This window comes from Salminus brasiliensis, chromosome 1 (assembly GCF_030463535.1).
Source record: "Salminus brasiliensis chromosome 1, fSalBra1.hap2, whole genome shotgun sequence".
Classification (NCBI taxonomy): domain Eukaryota; kingdom Metazoa; phylum Chordata; class Actinopteri; order Characiformes; family Bryconidae; genus Salminus; species Salminus brasiliensis.
In genome coordinates, this window is record NC_132878.1 from 37,394,731 (window position 1) to 37,413,235 (window position 18,505).

The 18,505-nt window shown below is 42.3% G+C and overlaps 1 protein-coding gene across 1 annotated transcript; it reads left to right on the forward strand.

The window, feature by feature from the left end:
• The first annotated feature begins 63 nt into the window (after positions 1–63).
• Positions 64–15,656, forward strand: smek1 (SMEK homolog 1, suppressor of mek1 (Dictyostelium)). The gene is made up of 15 exons (XM_072678788.1): positions 64–1,119; positions 1,225–1,280; positions 1,601–1,699; positions 1,830–2,447; positions 7,092–7,169; positions 7,460–7,576; positions 8,201–8,317; positions 8,456–8,587; positions 9,541–9,643; positions 9,891–10,049; positions 10,315–10,484; positions 11,787–11,929; positions 12,314–12,504; positions 12,765–12,976; positions 14,318–15,656. The coding sequence occupies exons 1-15, from the start codon at positions 978–980 to the stop codon at positions 14,435–14,437; spliced, it is 2,457 nt and encodes an 818-aa protein (XP_072534889.1). The 5' UTR covers positions 64–977; the 3' UTR covers positions 14,438–15,656.
• The last annotated feature ends 2,849 nt before the right edge of the window (positions 15,657–18,505 follow it).

The window sequence follows — 18,505 nt, forward strand, 5'->3', positions numbered from 1 at the left end:
GGCTGTGACGCTCTGTGTCTTTAAACCGTGGCGGGCCGCCCTGCGCTCGCTGCGTAGGAAACCCCGTACAGGCTTTCTGAGGGGACCCAAGATGGCCGAACACTTACAGTGGGGCTAATAATTACTCTCGTCCAGACGACGCGGTTTGATGGTGGTCGGTGGCTTGCACGGGACGTTTCTTGTACGGGAAAGTTTGACGACCTTGCCTATCCAAACGGCTACGTCTCCACACGCCCGCGCGCGTTTGAGGAGAGGCTGGTCCTTCCACGGCCCTCAGCCAGAACATGGCGGAACACTTGGCCAAAATATAAACGTTAGCCCGCCGCTAGGCTGCGAGCGGACTTAGAATGAAAACACCGACGTGTGCGTGTTCCTGCGGCTTCGTTCACACTTTCACAAACCGGGCGAGCTTATAATGGGGCAGTAAAGGTGTCGGCGCCGCGTGTTTCCCCCCCTCCTCCTACACTGGGTTAGCTAGCTAGCTAGATCTAGTCAGAATGTTTGAGGCGAGCAGATAGCCAGCTAGCTAACCAGCTAGCTAGCAGCGGTCGGCTCCGTTGGTCGGTCGTAGCAGGGCACCCGAAAACAAACCCTCTCTCCTGTGAGCTGCACTCGTTCGGATACCCACGGTTTTGTTTTTTTTGTGTTTTGGAGGTAGCTCGCCTGAAAGCGACGGTCTGCGTCTGTGCGATAGCTACCGAATGGGACTATGCCGCTGTGGACGGTGTCAACAGACAGACAGCTAGCTGGCTAACGCTAGACTGGCCGGAGCGCCGCGTTAGCATCGACGACAGGCAGCGCTGTAAATGTCACGTTTCGACGAAGACGACTAACGAGCAGTCAGCGTTGTGAGGGAACCTCGCCAAAAAAGGCTGTGAAACGTTTAATACAAAGAGTTAACGAGGACAATCTCAGTCACCCCGTTCCCCCCCTCCTCCTCCCCTTACCCCCTCCGGTATAAAGAGCTACTCGCAAGGATGACTGACACTCGGCGACGAGTGAAGGTCTACACTCTGAATGAAGACCGACAGTGGGATGACCGAGGGACGGGGCATGTGTCGTCCGGCTACGTCGAGAGACTCAAAGGCATGTCGCTGTTGGTGCGCGCCGAAAGTGATGGTAAGTTCAGGCTCTGGGCTCTGGGATTTTTGTGACTTGCTTGCTTGCTGGACGCGCCTGAAGTGATTAGTGGAAACTGATCATCCCACCTCTTCACTTTCCCAGGGTCTCTGTTGCTGGAGTCAAAAATTAACCCCAACACCGCCTATCAAAAACAGCAGGTGAGTTGAGGTCTAGTCGAAGTGTAATCCGTTTAATAAAAAGAGAGCCTTATCAAAGCCATGTCAGAGCACGAAGTCCAGGCCCTGCTGGTCCTGGGTACTGTTTTTGTTTGTTTGTTTATGTTTGGGTATGTTAAAAACCTTCTGACTGCGGCTCTGTAGGCAAGCAGACATGCCCAGTCAGTAACTCTATCTGTAGTCTGGCATCATGGAGCGGAAACAGTCATTGACAGCCAGGGCTACGAGAGACTGTTTGGTGTGTTGACTGATTTCTGTTTCTGACTCTGATTATTGTCTTTTTTTTCCCCTCCCTCCGTTAGGACACTTTGATTGTCTGGTCTGAGGCAGAAAACTACGATCTGGCCCTCAGTTTTCAGGAGAAAGCTGGTTGCGATGAGATCTGGGAGAAAATATGTCAGGTGATTTGAACATCCAAACCTTATTGCTGGATAACACTGTATGTTATGGTTATGTTTATGGTGATGGTGAGCCTAGGATCAGTAACTTTTAATACTTGCTTTTGCTTATGTTTGTTTATGTCCTGTTCAGGTTCAGGGCAAGGACCCCTCAGTGGACATCACCCAGGAGCTTATCGATGAGTCGGAGGAGGAGCGCTTTGAGGACATGTCCTCCCCCGGTCTGGAGCTGCCTCCCTGTGAGCTCTCCCGTCTGGAGGAGGTGGCTGAGCTGGTGGCTTCGTCACTGCCCTCGCCCCTGCGCCGCGAAAAACTGGCCCTAGCGCTAGAAAACGAGGGTTACATCCGCAAGCTTCTGGAGCTGTTTCGCGTGTGCGAGGACCTGGAGAACCGCGAAGGCCTGCACCACCTCTACGATATCATCAAGGGCATATTCTTGCTCAACCGCACAGCGCTCTTCGAAGTCATGTTTTCTGAGGAGTGCATCATGGACGTGATCGGCTGCCTGGAGTTCGACCCAGCCCTGCCTCAGCCGCGGCGCCACCGTGAGTTCCTGACAACTACGGCCAGGTTTAAAGAGGTCATCCCCATCACGGACCCTGAGTTGCGTCAGAAGATCCACCAGACATACCGGGTGCAGTACATCCAGGACATGGTGCTCCCCACGCCGTCCGTGTTTGAGGAGAACATGCTTTCCACCCTGCACTCCTTCATCTTCTTTAACAAGGTGGAGATAGTTGGAATGCTCCAGGTGGGTGTCACTGAGAGGGCTGTAGGTGTAAATCTGAAAAAATGCTGAACCAGACAAATTGGGGCAACCAGTCACACAAAAATACCACTGTTTTATTATTGCATCAAATCTAATTGTGAATTTTGTGTGGTGTTGCACCCCTAAAAGCTACACACGCACATTTAAATACTGCACATAAAAAATGCATTGTTCATACAATCACACAAGCAGGTGTCCGTGTCGGCAACAGTTATTCAAGGATTAAGATTATTTTCATGGATTTAAAAAATGAGAATATTTTATGTCTTGTACGTTTTAAATTTGGTTAAACTAGCTCATGAGTATGCATTAGCATGTCATAGTTGTTGACCACTTTTTGGGTAAAGAATTGAGTCAGACAGGATACTCTCTTTTTCTCTCACGTTCACACAGCTGTTGAGCACATTATTCAGCAGCTGTATGTGCTTGAACCATCTTGCAGTCATACAGCTGTATTATGTACGGAAGTACTGTACTGCTGTGATAATTTACTTAATTTATTTGACTATAATACCATTGAACAGAATGGTATAGATAACTTTCATTTGCAGTGGTGAGTCACATGGTCTTATTTCGGTGCGCTGGGTTTGCCCTGAACTTGGGCTGTTTTGATGGAATTTTGATCACGTGTTCTGCACTAGTTATTTCAGAAGATCAGACATGAGATTTATGTATGCATATACGATGAACACAAAAATGCTGCTACTCTTAATACATATATCTACAAGAAAAAGAGTGCCAAAATGAATGCCCAAAAGGTCTATAAGCTCAGCACAAAACAAAAAAGACCTCTGACATTGGGTAGGCTACTATGAAATTTGGAGAAGCAAAATGAAGGCTTTAGCTTGCCTTGATTTGACTTGATCTGGAAGCCATGTGGCTCTGAATGCTGGCTAGGACAGTCGTTGAGGGCATGGACTACAGATCAGGTAAAAGGGAAAGCAGTTAACTCAATTTATGATGCTTTTAAGATGCTTGTAGAGATGTAGCTCTCTTTACAGTTACATTAAAAAGTTGTAATTTCTGGCACACAAGAAATGGTCATTCTGGTTGTCACCATTGCTGAAAACAACAGTGATTTATTGAACAAGTCACATGGCATGAGCAAATTTACTTTAAATAAATAATTAAATTAAATAAACTTTTAATTCTATAAATCGAACAGAGGGTAATGGTGTTTGCGCCTTACTGGAACAGTACTTTGTAGGGCTGTTCGGTCAGTTACCTCAACCATTGCAAAATACCAAAATGAAAGTGCCAGTTCTGATTACAACCTAGACTTTTTCTTACTATTGTTGGCTGCAACATCACTTCTTTCTTACACTGAAAAAAGTAATCTTCTGTTTTTACATTTCTCTGTGTGTCTGGGACACGAATTCACAGCAACAGGAGCGCTACTCGGCACTCAAATCTGTTAAATACTCTACTCTCTGCTAATCAGTAAACTGGTTCTGGTACCGCACACTGTGGCTACCAAACACACACAGTAAACAGAAATATTTACAATAAATAAACGTCTGAGGACTCCCAGCAGCCCTCTTGCAGCTCAGACATTCTGAAGAAAGTGCTATGCATGCTCATTTTGACTTGGTTATCTAATAAATTGTGTAAATTAACTCGCAGCTTGCCTCAAAACTGCACTCTGCCCACCAGTAAAGCTTGGTCAGTGTGCACACGCCTATCCGCTCGGTTTAACTTTTAACCACCATTAGTATCTGAGACTGTGTTTATAAGTTATTCTCAAAACAATGAATTAAATATAAATAATTTTAAAAACATTTCCTAGGCAGCTGTCTGTGATTGTCCATTGTTAACCCTGTGAGAACCAGCGCCTTAAACAACACGCTGGACTTCTACAATGTCTAAAAAATAGCTAATAGATGACAATGTAAATGTGGAATAGATTAAGGCTTTTCTGTTTTTCACAAGGATGTATGTTGAGGCGGTTTACTCTTCCTCACCTTGTAAGAAATAAAGAAAATGTTCTATTTAATGGATAAAGATGTTATTAAAACAATTCTCCTGAAATATGTCAAATTAAATGTATGACCTGTCTGCCGGTTTTAGCCATAGCCAGTAATTAGGACTACTCAGATGATGCTACCAGTTCTCTAAGTGCTTCCTCTGATCTACATGAAGCCAGTCAAACTTACACAAGGTCACTAGACCGCTGCATGCGCTTGGGGGAGTGCCGATACTGTGTGAAATTAGTATGGATGTTTTAATTAATGCTGCGCACCAATGTTTACATGTTTTTGTGAACGTGATGGAGGAAATAAGTGTTGTGTTTTTGCCATGTGAAACATCATGTTCGATAGACAGGATATTAATAAAATGTTATTTAATTTCCATGATGCACAATATTCGTCGCAAACGTAGACAAAATCGGAGAGAAAATGCATCAGTAGCGACAGATTTTCAAAAACTGCTGTTGGAAAAATGTCTCCCGTACAGAATACAGTGATGTTTAATCAACAACATCTGCAATTAATCTAATTAAACAGGACTGATCACACTGTCTGGAATAAAATGTGCAGATGGGGAGTGTTTTTTAAGCACGGATACCCGCATAGAAGGCATATTTTGTGTCATGGTAACAGCGTCCCAATATGATCAGATATTGACATGTTGCCCACATTTACTCACTGGGTGATGCTATGTAGCCTATGTATTTTCCATGGACAATATACAAGAAAATATGAAAATGTGTTTTAAAATTCTGCATGTTTCTAACAGCCTGATGTTAGATAATTCTTTTTTTTTTTCTTCGGTGTTGTAAATTATGTATAGTTGCCTTCACCGATGACCCCATAAACTACTGCTGTGGGCAGTCCTATTCAAATCAGTGTTTATCACATACAGTCATACACCGTCAACTAGCAGTGCAATGCTTTGACAACTGCGCACTCACATGAAAAAGATAATGAGGTGGAATACATTAAATGTAAGGATAATGCAAAGAAGTCAAATAACCCCATTACCCCATCTATCTATCTCTCTCTCTCTTTAAAAAATAACTATGGGCTTCTTTTTAGTCTTAACATACCTGTCTGCTGTTCCAGTTGTGTTTTATGCATCGTTAACTGCTCACTTCTACACTTTGCTAATGAATGCTCTTTTAAAAGTGGTGCTCTATTTATGCAGCCTTTTTTGGGGGTTCCCTCATGCTCCCTTACATTGGGCACATGGTTCTGTATTACTGCGTTAATGTTCTACTTTTGCAGGAAAAACATTTAGAATGCACCATTTCAGGCATTGGTGAACCATTTATTCGCTAAAGTTGAACAGACAAAGTTTTTTCAAAAATTAGAAAATGGTACAGAAATTTTCCGGCCAACTTTTGGAAGCATTTGAAACAAAAACTCCTTTGTATGGAAACCAGAACAGTTGTGTTTATCTGCAGTGTAACAGGAATGGGGCTTTGAATGATGTTACTTGCTGCTGAAACCACAACTTTTGAATTTGTTGGGGTAATTTCAACAGGCAGGTAATTTCTGAAAATACTCATGAGGAAATACTGTGTAGAAACGTTATGTAGAGGTGATGGTATGATGGAAACTTTTTTTTTTTTCTCCTTCACTGTGTAGTTCAAGTTTGTTCAAGACGCCTCATCTAGTTACGTACAATTTCACCCTCGCTAACACTTATTTGTAAGGTATGTCTGATACAGAAGTTCTGTTGTATAGGGTAACGATCATAACCCCATAATGATTAAATAGCGGTCAGTTAAGCATGTGATTTTTATTGGTGTTTGTGCAGAGGTGTTAATGGTGTTTCTAATGATCTTTCTCATGCCCAAGGTCACTTAATAGAAACAACATATACAGAACTGGCTGGTGCGTTTCTGCTAGGGTCCTTGTCACGTGTAAACTGTCAGATAGGAGGGACTTGGTTTCCATGGGAACACTGGGAACTTTGCATCTTGCGTCTTTATTTTGCTGGAGGCGTGAACTTTACGGGCCAACTCAGTTCGGGGTGTGTGTGTGTGTGTGTGTGTGTGTGTGTGTGTGTGTGTGTGTGTGTGTGTGTGTGTTTACAGAAGTAACATATCAGAGTCTCAAATCTGTTTTTTCACACTAGTGTGTTTTGAGTACCTAAGTAGTGATTCCTGATGATATTTTTGGCTTTTTTGAGAAACCTGAAACTGTTCAGACTACTGGAAACCTGATGGTAAAGTTATAAAATAAAATGTTCTTGATGTTCTCAGGGATGCAAATATGAAGCAGGGGTCATTGACCTTTTAACACTCTTGACATTATATATATTTATAAGTATAAAATATATAAAAGGTCAAAAAATACACAGAAATAACATGGTACTATTATGTACATAAGGTACGGTATTATAATAGCAGTGGCGAGTGAGGCGAATTTGTAACATGGACTGCTAATCCCATGGCTCAGTGATAAAAAGAACATTTTCCTGAGAAGGAACACAGTTTTTCTTATATGAGCCTTCATTTAGCATTAGCGTTTTATACTGTGAGATTGTGGAACACTTTCAATGAACAACATTTCCATACTTACTACTAGTGCAAAACAGACCATTTAGTTCTCCATTTAAACTCTTCAGACTTTGAATTGCAGTAATTGTCTGTCCTAACGATATTGCTCTCCGTTCCTCCAGGACGACGAGAAGTTTCTAACCGAGCTCTTTGCACAGCTAACTGATGAAGCCACAGACGACGACAAGCGGCACGAATTGGTATGTTGTTGGAATAGAAAATAACCTTTGGTGTGTACACAGTTTTGTTGGGGTGTACTGGTATTAAAGCGGTTGAAATTTTTAATGAATGTGTTGGAATCAGGGGAAGACTTTATATTGGGACCGTTTGCTACATAGACTTAAAAAAAAACTTTTTGATTTCATACTGTCTCTCGGTGTGTGTTCAAAATCAGAAAAGGAGCCATATCTATGTCTTTAGAATTAGACTTGCGTTGTAATGTAATATGTCATTATATGTGTTACTGACCTCTGACTTTTCTGTTTGTTAGGTAAATTTCCTGAAGGAGTTTTGTGCGTTCTCTCAGACTTTACAACCACAAAACAGAGATGCTTTTTTTAAAACTCTCTCAAACATGGGAATCTTACCAGCACTGGAAGTTATCCTGGTGAGTTATCATGATAATTAGATTTATCACAACGTCGATTTAAATATCGTCCTGTTGCCCACCACTACTTTATAGCTTACAGCAATATTAAAGTACAGAATCTTAGTATAGCAATAGATATTTCCCTGGGTTGTGGTGCCACAATTAAAAGCTATGTTATTTGATTGTCATTTATCAGATGCTCTAGATTTTTGTATATCTGTCACTTGGATCAGGCTGTTTTCACTTTAACCAGAAGACCTTTGTTAGTCACACTTGAGAACAAATATTCAAATAATGGAAACAATGAAACAGTGATGATTTTTATTAGAGGTACACCCACAATGCTACACAGATTGGATTCTCTCAGATTGGTTTGGCCATGTCAGCCAACAAAAAAAAAAAGTCCTAAAACTTATAACACCTAGAATTTATAAGCGAATTCAGAACCTTAGAACGTGTGTGTGTGTGTGTGTGTGTGTGTGTGTGTGTGTGTGTGTGTGTGTGTGTGTGTGTGTGTGTGTGTGTTGTGTAAACCCTTCCCCCACCCTCCCCCCTTTCCATTTTACTCTTTAACCGTTTGATGCTGTGTTGGACTAATAAATAAGGCTTGAATGTGTAACATTTGGTTGCTTTGTTTGTAAGGGGATGGACGATGTGCAGGTGCGAGGAGCGGCCACAGATATTTTCTCCTACTTGGTAGAGTACAACCCTTCTATGGTGCGCGAGTTCGTCATGCAGGAGTCTCAACAGAACGATGACGTAAGTGTCATAACCACAAAAGTATGCAATTAATTAGTTTTTAACTGGAAGCCTTGTGTTATGGGTGTGCCTCCTCAAAACCATTAGAACCATTTGTCTGCCTTTATCATTATGTCTGTTTTTCTCTTTTATCTGCAGGATATCCTGTTGATTAATCTGATCATCGAACACATGATCTGTGATACAGATCCTGAGCTGGGGGGAGCTGTGCAACTAATGGGGCTCCTGAGGACCCTGGTAGACCCTGAAAACATGCTGGCAACTGCTAATGTAAGAGAGGAATTTTTATTTTTTTTCAACATAAGTCTAAAACTGATTCCAGTTTCCAGGGTCTGTAAATTGTGATAACAGCACAAATATGAAAACTTTTTCTTAAATAGACATCTAACGGATCTCTCTGTAAAATTAATAATACAAAATGTATAAAAGTAGCATTTGCATCACAACTGCATTGTAAAGGAGGGTTTACAAAAATGAATAAATATATAAATATTAATTCCTGATAACCCCTTACGGCTTTGTAGGTTTGTTGTGACACTAGCTATTACGGTTTACACATTTAACACAGACCTCTGGCACTGAGAATAGCTATCATGTTTAAAGCATGTTTGCAAGTTCATAGTTAAGGGTTATTTGATTAGTTGGTGTGTGTTGTAATTGGCTGTTCAGTTAAATAGTTATGTTATCTGCAGGGTTCAAGCCTGGTCCTGGGAATCCACATTAGGCTTCTGTCCATTTCACTTAAGCAGCGTACTTGCTTTAGCTGCATGTGTAATACAAGTTGCTCACAGCTGTTAACTGTGTAAGAGCATCCACAGATGTAAATGTGGACTGCAAAAACTTGCATTGATATTGCAATGATGAATATTATGAATTGTGCAGTGATGCAATTATGTAAATTGTCAAAATATGATTGTTAACCCTCTCAAACGGCAGCAAATCATAAATTATAGAATTCTATAAAGGCTTACAGAAATGTATACCTGTTATGTTGGTCACAGTCTCTGTTGTTTAACCTGATTGTATTTCATCATATCTTGGAAGCCTATACCACTAAACGCACGAATGTCAGCAGTGGCTGATTTTTTAATAATGAATATATCTTGTTTATATTAGCATTAATATATGATTATGCCCTGACTGGTCTAATGAAAGCATATAACACATTTGACCTGGGCACCCTTGGTTACATTGCTTAATTCCCTTTTTGCGCTCTCTTGCAGAAGACAGAAAAGACAGAATTTTTAAGTTTCTTTTATAAGCATTGCATGCATGTGCTCTCAGCTCCACTACTGGCCAATACCACTGAGGAGAAACCCAGCAAAGGTGAGAGAGAGAGAGAGAGAGAGAGAGAAAGTGTGTGTGTGTCTGTGTGAGTAAGTGTTGGAGAAAGTGAGAATATAGTTTGTCCATGTGTGACGAATCAGACCAGGGAAGAGAGTTGGAATGTGTGATAAATGTGTGGGTTGACTCACACATTTAAACATTGTGTACGTCACTGCCACTTCTGAGTACATAGATACACATGTAACTGCATAGCAGCACGTCTCAGTCTCTGGGTTTGCTTTCTTAGATGATTTCCAGACATGCCAGCTGCTGGCTCTGATTGTGGAGCTCCTCACCTTCTGTGTGGAACATCACACGTATCACATAAAGAATTACATCATCAACAAAGACATCCTGCGTCGAGTGCTGGTGCTCACTGCTTCCCAGCACGCTTTCCTAGCACTATGTGAGTACATACACAGTCGCACCCTCCTTTAGACAAATATGCTCCAAAAGTGTTTCTTTTTCTAAATTATTTTAGTTTACTTATGTTTAATAACCTGGTACACTGCTTGTGCTCCCCTCTTCTCAATCATATTCACATGTCTAAGTTCCGTTAATCCCTTTGTGTAAAATTAGGGACGTTATTAGTGCTGTAGTCTGATATCTCTGGGATTCTTTTTCTTCTTCATTTCACCTGTAGTAATCCTTATGTCCTCCCTGCTGTCCAGGTTCTCTGCGTTTCATGAGGAAAATCGTAGGACTGAAGGATGAGTTCTACAACCGTTACATAATGAGGAACTTCCTATTTGAGCCAGTGGTCAAAGCGTTCCTCAACAACGGCTCCCGATACAACCTCATCAACTCTGCCATCATAGAGATGTTTGAATATGTCCGTGTGGTGAGTAGAAATTCATGCTCAGTCAGTAATGAATTGGGATTTGCCTCTGCTGTTTTTCTGAGAAGAACTTGCCTGCCTTTGTTGTGCACAACATTATGTATATATAATTTAGTCCTGTATAGATTACAAAGTGTAGTTTTACCAAGTTTTTTACCAAGTACTTTGACATGCTGTACAATCTTACAGGTTCATTATTTTCATATTTACGAGTGTGTTTAATTGCTAGAAGGCTGGGTAGAGCTTCTGTTTAAATGTACAGTTATAAGCAAAAGTTTGGGCATTGCATGTTTTGTCTGCTCTTGTGTTTTTTGTTGTGGACTACCTGAAGAGCTGCAGGAACTGAAAGGCCCTGCTGTATTAAAGCTGTGATTTCTGACAAAGCGGGTGTCAAGACAAAGTACTGACTCTGTAGGGTGTCCACATAGGACACACTAGTGGTTTGAGTGATCGGATTTGTATAGTTTCTTTAAAATGTGTCTCTGGTGTGTTTACACTTGACTTTTTTGTGGCTTGGCCTTATCCAGATATAATCCTGATACTCAAGACGCATGAAGAGGCCAGGTGTAAACGGGGTCGTTGATGATTGTGATCGATGTTATGAAAGACATAGTAACTGTGCGTTAAAATTTGTTGAAAATATTGTCTTTTATGCTTGAGGAGTTACAGAGGCTGTTAACTGCTTCTGAATCGAAAGAAATTACAAAATGGCATTTGACTAAGGGTGCCCAAACTTTTGCATGCCAGTGTATATATTCAGAAAATGATTTTCATGTTAATCATGGGCAATTGCCATCACAAGTTTTATCTGTTTGTTAAACTACTTAAATAAAGTAACCCCCCTCTCTTAAACTACCAGATATACAGTGTCCACACACACACACACACACACACACTTTCATTCAGCTACCGTACAGTGCTCCCATTGCTGACACAGATGTGCAAATGTGTGTGCACACAGATATAACACACTATAATAGGACAGCAGGTAAACATAAACCTTTTGGCACCATGCCTAATGCCAGGTGTATGAAGTGAGTATATAGCTGTGGAAGAACTGTTCTCTGGATTGATGGTAATCCATCCAATACTGCTGTTGTGGCTAAATGCAATTAAATCCTCACAGCAGTGCTCCAAAATCTATTATAAAAGCCTTCCCTTGACAGTAGAGACACTTACCCCAGCATAAGCAGGATAAATGTACATTAAAAAAACAAATTATGTATTAGTATTCTATTACTTTTGTCCATATAATGTAGCATATTTCACTATGACTAACTGCACTTTCTGTCTGTTTTCCTGTAGGAGGATGTGAAATCCCTGACCGCTCATATCATAGAGAACTACTGGAAGGCCCTGGAGGATGTTGACTATGTGCAGACGTTTAAGGGCCTCAAGCTCCGTTATGAGCAGCAGAGGGAAAGGCAGGACAATCCCAAACTTGACAGGTTAGTGTATGCTAATCTTACTGGTTTTTAATAAAGTTTGCTTGCTATTTCAATACTGTAATTTGGCAAATATGGATTTTTTTAAGCTAGAATAGTTTTGTATTAAGAGATTAAGTAAGGCATAATAATTAAACTGTAGACATTTTAGTATTTTTCTGTGTTGACTAAACATTTGGAGCTGGTGATTCACCATTGGCACTGTACTTCAGTCCAAGAAGAGGCTTTGTCCAGAAAACCAGCCCAAAGTTCTGGTACTGTGACAGCTGTAGTTACATAATTCTCTAAGGGGAGAGTTCACAGTGGTAAAAACAAACAATTCTAAAGCTGTATACCAAGCATGAACCTTACACTGTTGCAAAAGTTTTATTGCATGCTTGTCCTCAGCATGCGGTCGATTCTCCGGAACCACCGCTTCCGGCGAGATGCACGGACGTTGGAGGATGAGGAGGAGATGTGGTTTAACACAGATGAGGATGACCTGGAGGACGGTGAGGCAGTGGTGCCCCCCTCAGATAAGATGAAGAATGACGAAGACCTGATGGATCCCATCAGCAAGTTCATGGAAAGAAAGAAACGTAAGAGAACATCCTAACTACTGGGCAGAAACGACTGCTTTGGACCCTTAGAGGGTGATTGAAAGCTATGTTGTAGCAACAGATAGAAGTAAAGTATGAGTGTGATTTATTAGCGCACAAAGTCTGAGTGGTGAAAAGGCTCTTTAATAATAGACAGAACTGAAATTGACACAGGCTGTATTCAAGTCTTTTTATCTGACATTTTCACTCACATTCTAACTCCCAGTGTCTCTCTGTTTGTTTTTCTTTCTCACTGTCAGTGAAAGAGTCGGAGGAGAAAGAGGTTTTGTCGGGGAAGTCAAGTCTGTCTGGGCGACAGAGCCCTAGTTTTAAGCTATCCTTCTCCAGTTCTCCTAAGCCTAGTCTGTCCTCACCCCCCACCGCCTCTCTGCACCCTGGCTCACCAGGATCTCCTGGATCCCCCGGAACAGGGGCCAGGAGCTCACCGCCCACGGCAGCTGTCACCACTAAGGTGAGTTGCTGCTAGGCATCACGGTCATAGGCCACAAATACAAAAACACTAGAGCTGCACACTTTGGGGAAGTGGGGTTTTAAATGAATAGATTTGCATACAGTCATAGCGATACACTTCAGATAATGAATAACTAACCTAAACACCCATAAACCTGTGATTAATCACAGTGATCTGTAAAAATCATTTGGTTAGCGGGCCGTCTGCTTTCAGTATCGCAAAGACCAGTATAACCATGCGTCTTCATCCTTTGTTCTGAGTGGGAATATGGTATGGTTCAGTGCTTCGGACAGGTTCAGTGGCTCAGGGTATGGATGGTTTTCTATTGCCAGAAAAGGTGTAAGGCCAAACGTAGCAGACATTCTTTTGGTCACATTTTCTCCAGCTATATTGTCGTGGCCTTGAGCAGCAGAAATCACATATAGCTGCTGATTTCTGTCCTTAGCTTATAGATTGGATTAGAACGCCTAGTTTGTTCTCCCTAAAAATGAATAAAAAAATAAAAAAATATATAAGATTTGAATATTTCCGGCCTGTCTTCTGTTTAGCTTAATCCATAGCTTTTCAAATCTAGACCGTGATATTGTTCTCTCTGGAAATTAAGGGAACAGTTAATATAACCGATTGGTCACATATCAAGGATCACAAAGTCCAGGACTGGAAACTAGATTCAGTGTCCAGAACCTTTTAAGAATGTTGGATATTTCTCTTTTTCGAAAGCACACAAAGAAAATCCTGGCCAGAAGCATTGCCTATACCTGAAGCACAGAAATTACTGGCAGGACTTGTGTGAACAGAAGTCAATGCACTACCGGAAATACAGAGATGTGTAGATTACGGCCAGCAAAATGGAACTTTTTTTTTTATCTGTGACAATAGTTTCAGTTTAGTTTTGTGAGCAATAACAGCACAGGGGTGTAAAATAATTTTTGCGGCTTCTTCTCTGGCATGGATCGGCCGGCAAACCACAATGAATCATTTGTTTTTTGCAGTTAGGTTTTCAGTTTAAGTAAAGGAAGAAAATTGCAGGAGGGTGAATGCATGCATCCTTGTAAAATGCAGTTTATGTGCTGTGTAGATGATGCAACGACTAACCATCACTGGTGAAAGTAACCTGGTAATATTTTGTATGAGTTTTAAATATGAATAGACCTGAAGGACATTGAGAGTAAGTGTGAAAACATGCTTTTAGAGCAGGGGTGGGGAACTGGGGGCCTAAGCCATGCCTTGCAATTAATAGGTGAGTTGAGTCAGGTATGCTTGAGCCTTCCACGCCTCTCTTTTAGACATTCCTGGTTGGTCATGGGGTTAATGCTGTTGTTGACTGTTTTTTTGACTCAGAGTGGTTTGGTGGGACTGGTGGACTATCCGGATGATGACGAGGATGATGAGGATGAGGACGATTCAGACAGTAAAGAGGGGAGTCCTCCGCTGTCCAAGAAATCGAAGCTGAGCTCTTAAAGCACTCCCTGCCCAAATCGCCATGGTAAAGCTCAGAAGGGAGTCTCATCCACAGACTTATTTCAGCGCTCAGCCTCGAACTCAAAACTGAACCAATATGAATGGGGGGGGGGGATAAAACTACGAATGAATGGATAAAAAGAACGAATGCCGCTCCCGAACCCCAGCCACCCCCTCACCCCCGCCCGCAGGAAACCAAGGGGTGCCACGTGAGGGATGGAGAAAGGGAGAGCAAGAGAGAGGGAAGAAAATAATCGGCCTCCAAACGAAAAAAGGTGAATGTCTCCACGCGGAGAGTTCAAGTGCCAATCGGAGACAGAAACCGAGAGAAAGACTTGAAGCGGACAGAGAGCGAAGACAAGGAGATAAAACTGTGGTTTTGGACAAATAATGGAAAGGATTTAACGAAAAAAATAATTTCAACAAAGCTAAAAGTACTTGGGGGGTAAAAGACCTCACATACATACACTCGCTCAAACACAGACACATACACGTGCACACACGCACACTCACTGAGACTGGTGCCCGCACACAGAGCGTCCCAGGCTCGGACCAGGACACACTGCCCCCCCTCTCTCAGGGAAGGACGTCACATGACCCGAACGGGCCAGCCAATCCTGAACCACCACTCACCTTCGCTGACTCCATCTCCATTTCTTTCTCTCCTTCCTGTACCCCTTTTTCTGCCCTCTCCTCCCTTTATTTCCCTTTCTTCTTTCTGTCTTTTTCTTTCTTTTTTGTTTGTTTGTTTCTGGAGCCTGACAGGAGACTGAAGTGGCAGAACAGTCTGGGTTGTCGTTGTTAATGATGTCATCATTGTCCTCATGGCTCAGCGGAAGTTCTTCCTCGTTCAAAGCCAGCGGTTTCCTTCTCCTTATATTTTTTTTCTTCTCTCGTTCTGTTCTTCTCTTCCTCTCCCTTTTTTTAAATAAAAAAAGAGACCTGCCTTTAAATGTTCAGGACGTTTTCAGTCGCACTTGAACAGGTTTTTAAAACCTCATTAGGGGGAAGAGTTAGTTTTACCCTTTTTTTGCCCTTTGAAACTGCAGATTTTTTGGAAAAATTTGTAAGCCCGTCTTGATTAAAGATTGAGTGGAACTCTAGATGTGATCGAATAATTTTTTTCCTTTTGTCATATCTTCATTTTTTCTTTTACATGAGTGTACTCTTAGTTGGTGGGTATATTTGGGACCATTAAAAAGATCTTTGCTGTAATATATCTCACAGTTGTGCTGGCTCCGTGAATGATGTCTATTTTGGTGGTTATTCTGTTCCTGCAATGCTTTGACTTTCAGTGACCGATGAACAGATGCTGTCGCTTGTAAACACCTAAAGGGATATTTCACCTCTTGAACTAGTGGGGGCCCATGAATACACAAATGACACTGTCTACTCTTACTCTACCTAGTCCCCATCTGTGGCTGCAGTGTCCATCGCCGCAGCTTGGTGGTGCTAAAGTTCTACCACAGCATACATTGGCAGGCTTTTCCTGCCGCAATTTGATTAGACTGCACATAACGGACTGCTGTGTTTCTTACCTTCTGAAAAGTGTGTATTGTAGGAATGCTACTTCATGCACCTTTTGATACTTAAATAGCTAAAGCTCTTTACAGTGTAATTACATGAGCAGCAAGGCAGTGTAAAGCAAGCGAGCAAAATTAAAAATGTCTCAATCTCAGAAATGTTAAATATCATGAATTTTATATTCAGTACTCGTAAAGTGACATTTCAAGCCTTTTTGTGTTTTACAGAAATCCAGTATCTATTAGGATACTTCCTAAGATCAAACTGAAAAGGATGTACAATACAGAAATGTCCTCAAACTCAATACTTGCTTGGGGCTTCTTGTCATGGAGGCAAGTAACATGCTGAGATGCTTTGATGGTGGTCTTCAGCTTGTCTGAATTGCTGGGTCATGTGTTTCTCATCTTCCTCTTGATCTTGATCATACCCTATAGATTCTGTTTGGGGTTCGGAGAGTTGGCTGGCCAATCAAGCACCGTAATCTCATGGTCAAATCTCAACCATTTGGTAGTAGTTTTGGCTCTGTGGGCAGGTGCTGAGTCCTGCTGCAGAAGGAAATCAGCTTCTCCATAAAACTAGTCAGCAGATGGAAGCATGAAGTGCTCTAAAATCTCCTGCTAGACTTTTGGCTGCGTCGACTTTGACTTTGGCCTTGATCAAACACCGTGGACCAACACCAGCAGATTACACGGCACCCCAAACCATCACAGACTGGATTTAAGATGCCATAGATTCTGTCTTTTCTCCACTCTTGTCTCCAGACCCAAGGACCTCGATTTCCAAGTTTGAAAAGAGGACTTTGGAGCAGTGAGCCATGGGGCCAGGTCCTTTCCTCTTTAGCCCAGGTTAGATGCTTCTGAGGCTGTCTCTGGTTCAGAAGAGAAATTAAGAATGCGACAGTCCCTTTTCCTGGAGACGTCTGTGTGAGGTTGCTCCTGATGCACTGACTTCAGCCTCAGTCAAAGTTTTTAAATCGACTTTTCTCGACAACCCCGTGAGGGCTGTGGTCATCCCTGCTGCTCATGCACCTTTTCCTACCACATTTTCCACTTTCAGACAACTGTCAATTAATATGCTCAGAAGCAGCACTCAGATCTATGCCTAGACACATTCCTGTTTCTGAGGCCTGCAGATTATTCCTTATTATTCCTGTAAACTGTGGGACCTTATATAGGCAGGTGTTGGCAGTCCCCAATCATGTCCCATTGATTGAATAGAAACAAAATGCACCTCTGCTCACTTTTGGGTCACAATATACACTAAGAGATGCCTTTTTCTAGGGCCGGAGACAATATGGCTGGGCTGTGCTTATGAAAAAAAGAGCCAGACGCTAAAGCCTGTTGACTCCGTTTGGTGAGCATTCTGCCTGTGACAAATCGCTCCACTCTGACCCTGCGTTTTGGCCTTGTCACCATTAGATGCCAGTCACATCCAAGGGGCTTCGTACTGGGAGAGAGACGAGGAATGAAACGGCTGGCCACTGCTCAAAGGGAAGGCAGCTGGCCAGAGTGACCCCTCGGGCAGAGGGAGTCTCCTTACTCTTCGTGTGTGGTTGTCTGTTTTGAAACGCCAGCTTGTTCATTTTCATTAGCAACTTGAGGCCGTTCTACAGCTGGCTTTAGCCAGCAGCACTTTGGCATCAGGGTATCATCTAGTTGAGCTGACATGGTGTCCACACTGAATCCACACTCCACGTGTCCAGCACTCCCTGGATTCACAGTCACCAGTAAGGTAAATCTTGAAGGCATCATCACATAAAAGCTGGATCATGTTTTTAATGTTCTGCAGCACCACTGAAAAGAGTCTAACCTTACAGCTAAAATGACAAAACAGTGTTTCAGATGGTGGGCCCTACAATATGAGGTGGAATATCAATGTGATGCAGCATGTCATGTCAAAAACTTTTACTTTACATTACATTGAAGGCTTTTAGCAGACGCTCTTATCCAGTGCTTCACTGTTTACTCAGAAAATACCCTTAGCTAGTTTCTATCGGCTAGAATCTAAAAGATCCCTCTAAGCTTAGATACTACTAAATACAGAAGTCAGTATGGAGACCACAGCACTCTGCATTCACTATGCTTTGCTCAAGTATTCCCAGAAGAGGTTGGTCTTCAGTCTGGGTTTGAAGACAGCGAGCGACTCTGCTGTTCGGACACCCAGGGGAAGCTCGTTCCACCACTTTGGTGCAGGACAGAAAAAAACCTGGATGCTTGTGATTTTAAAGGATGGCGGGTCGAGCCGAGCCGTACTTGAAGCTGGAAGGGTGCAGATCGGCTTTTGACCATTGCCATCAAGTACGGAGGGGCTGGTCCAGCCAGGCTTTGTAGGCCAGCGTCAGGGTTTTTAATCAATCAGCAGCTACAGAAAGCCAGTGAAGAGAACGCAGCAGTGGAGCTACATGGCTGAACTTGTGTATGTGTGGCCTATGTTAAATAAATGCAGATGTGCATGTGTCTACTAATGCCTGATCATACGCTCATTTTGGGCATAAATGTCATGATAATGTTGGGCTTTTAGTTTTTAGAACTGTCGTTTTTACAT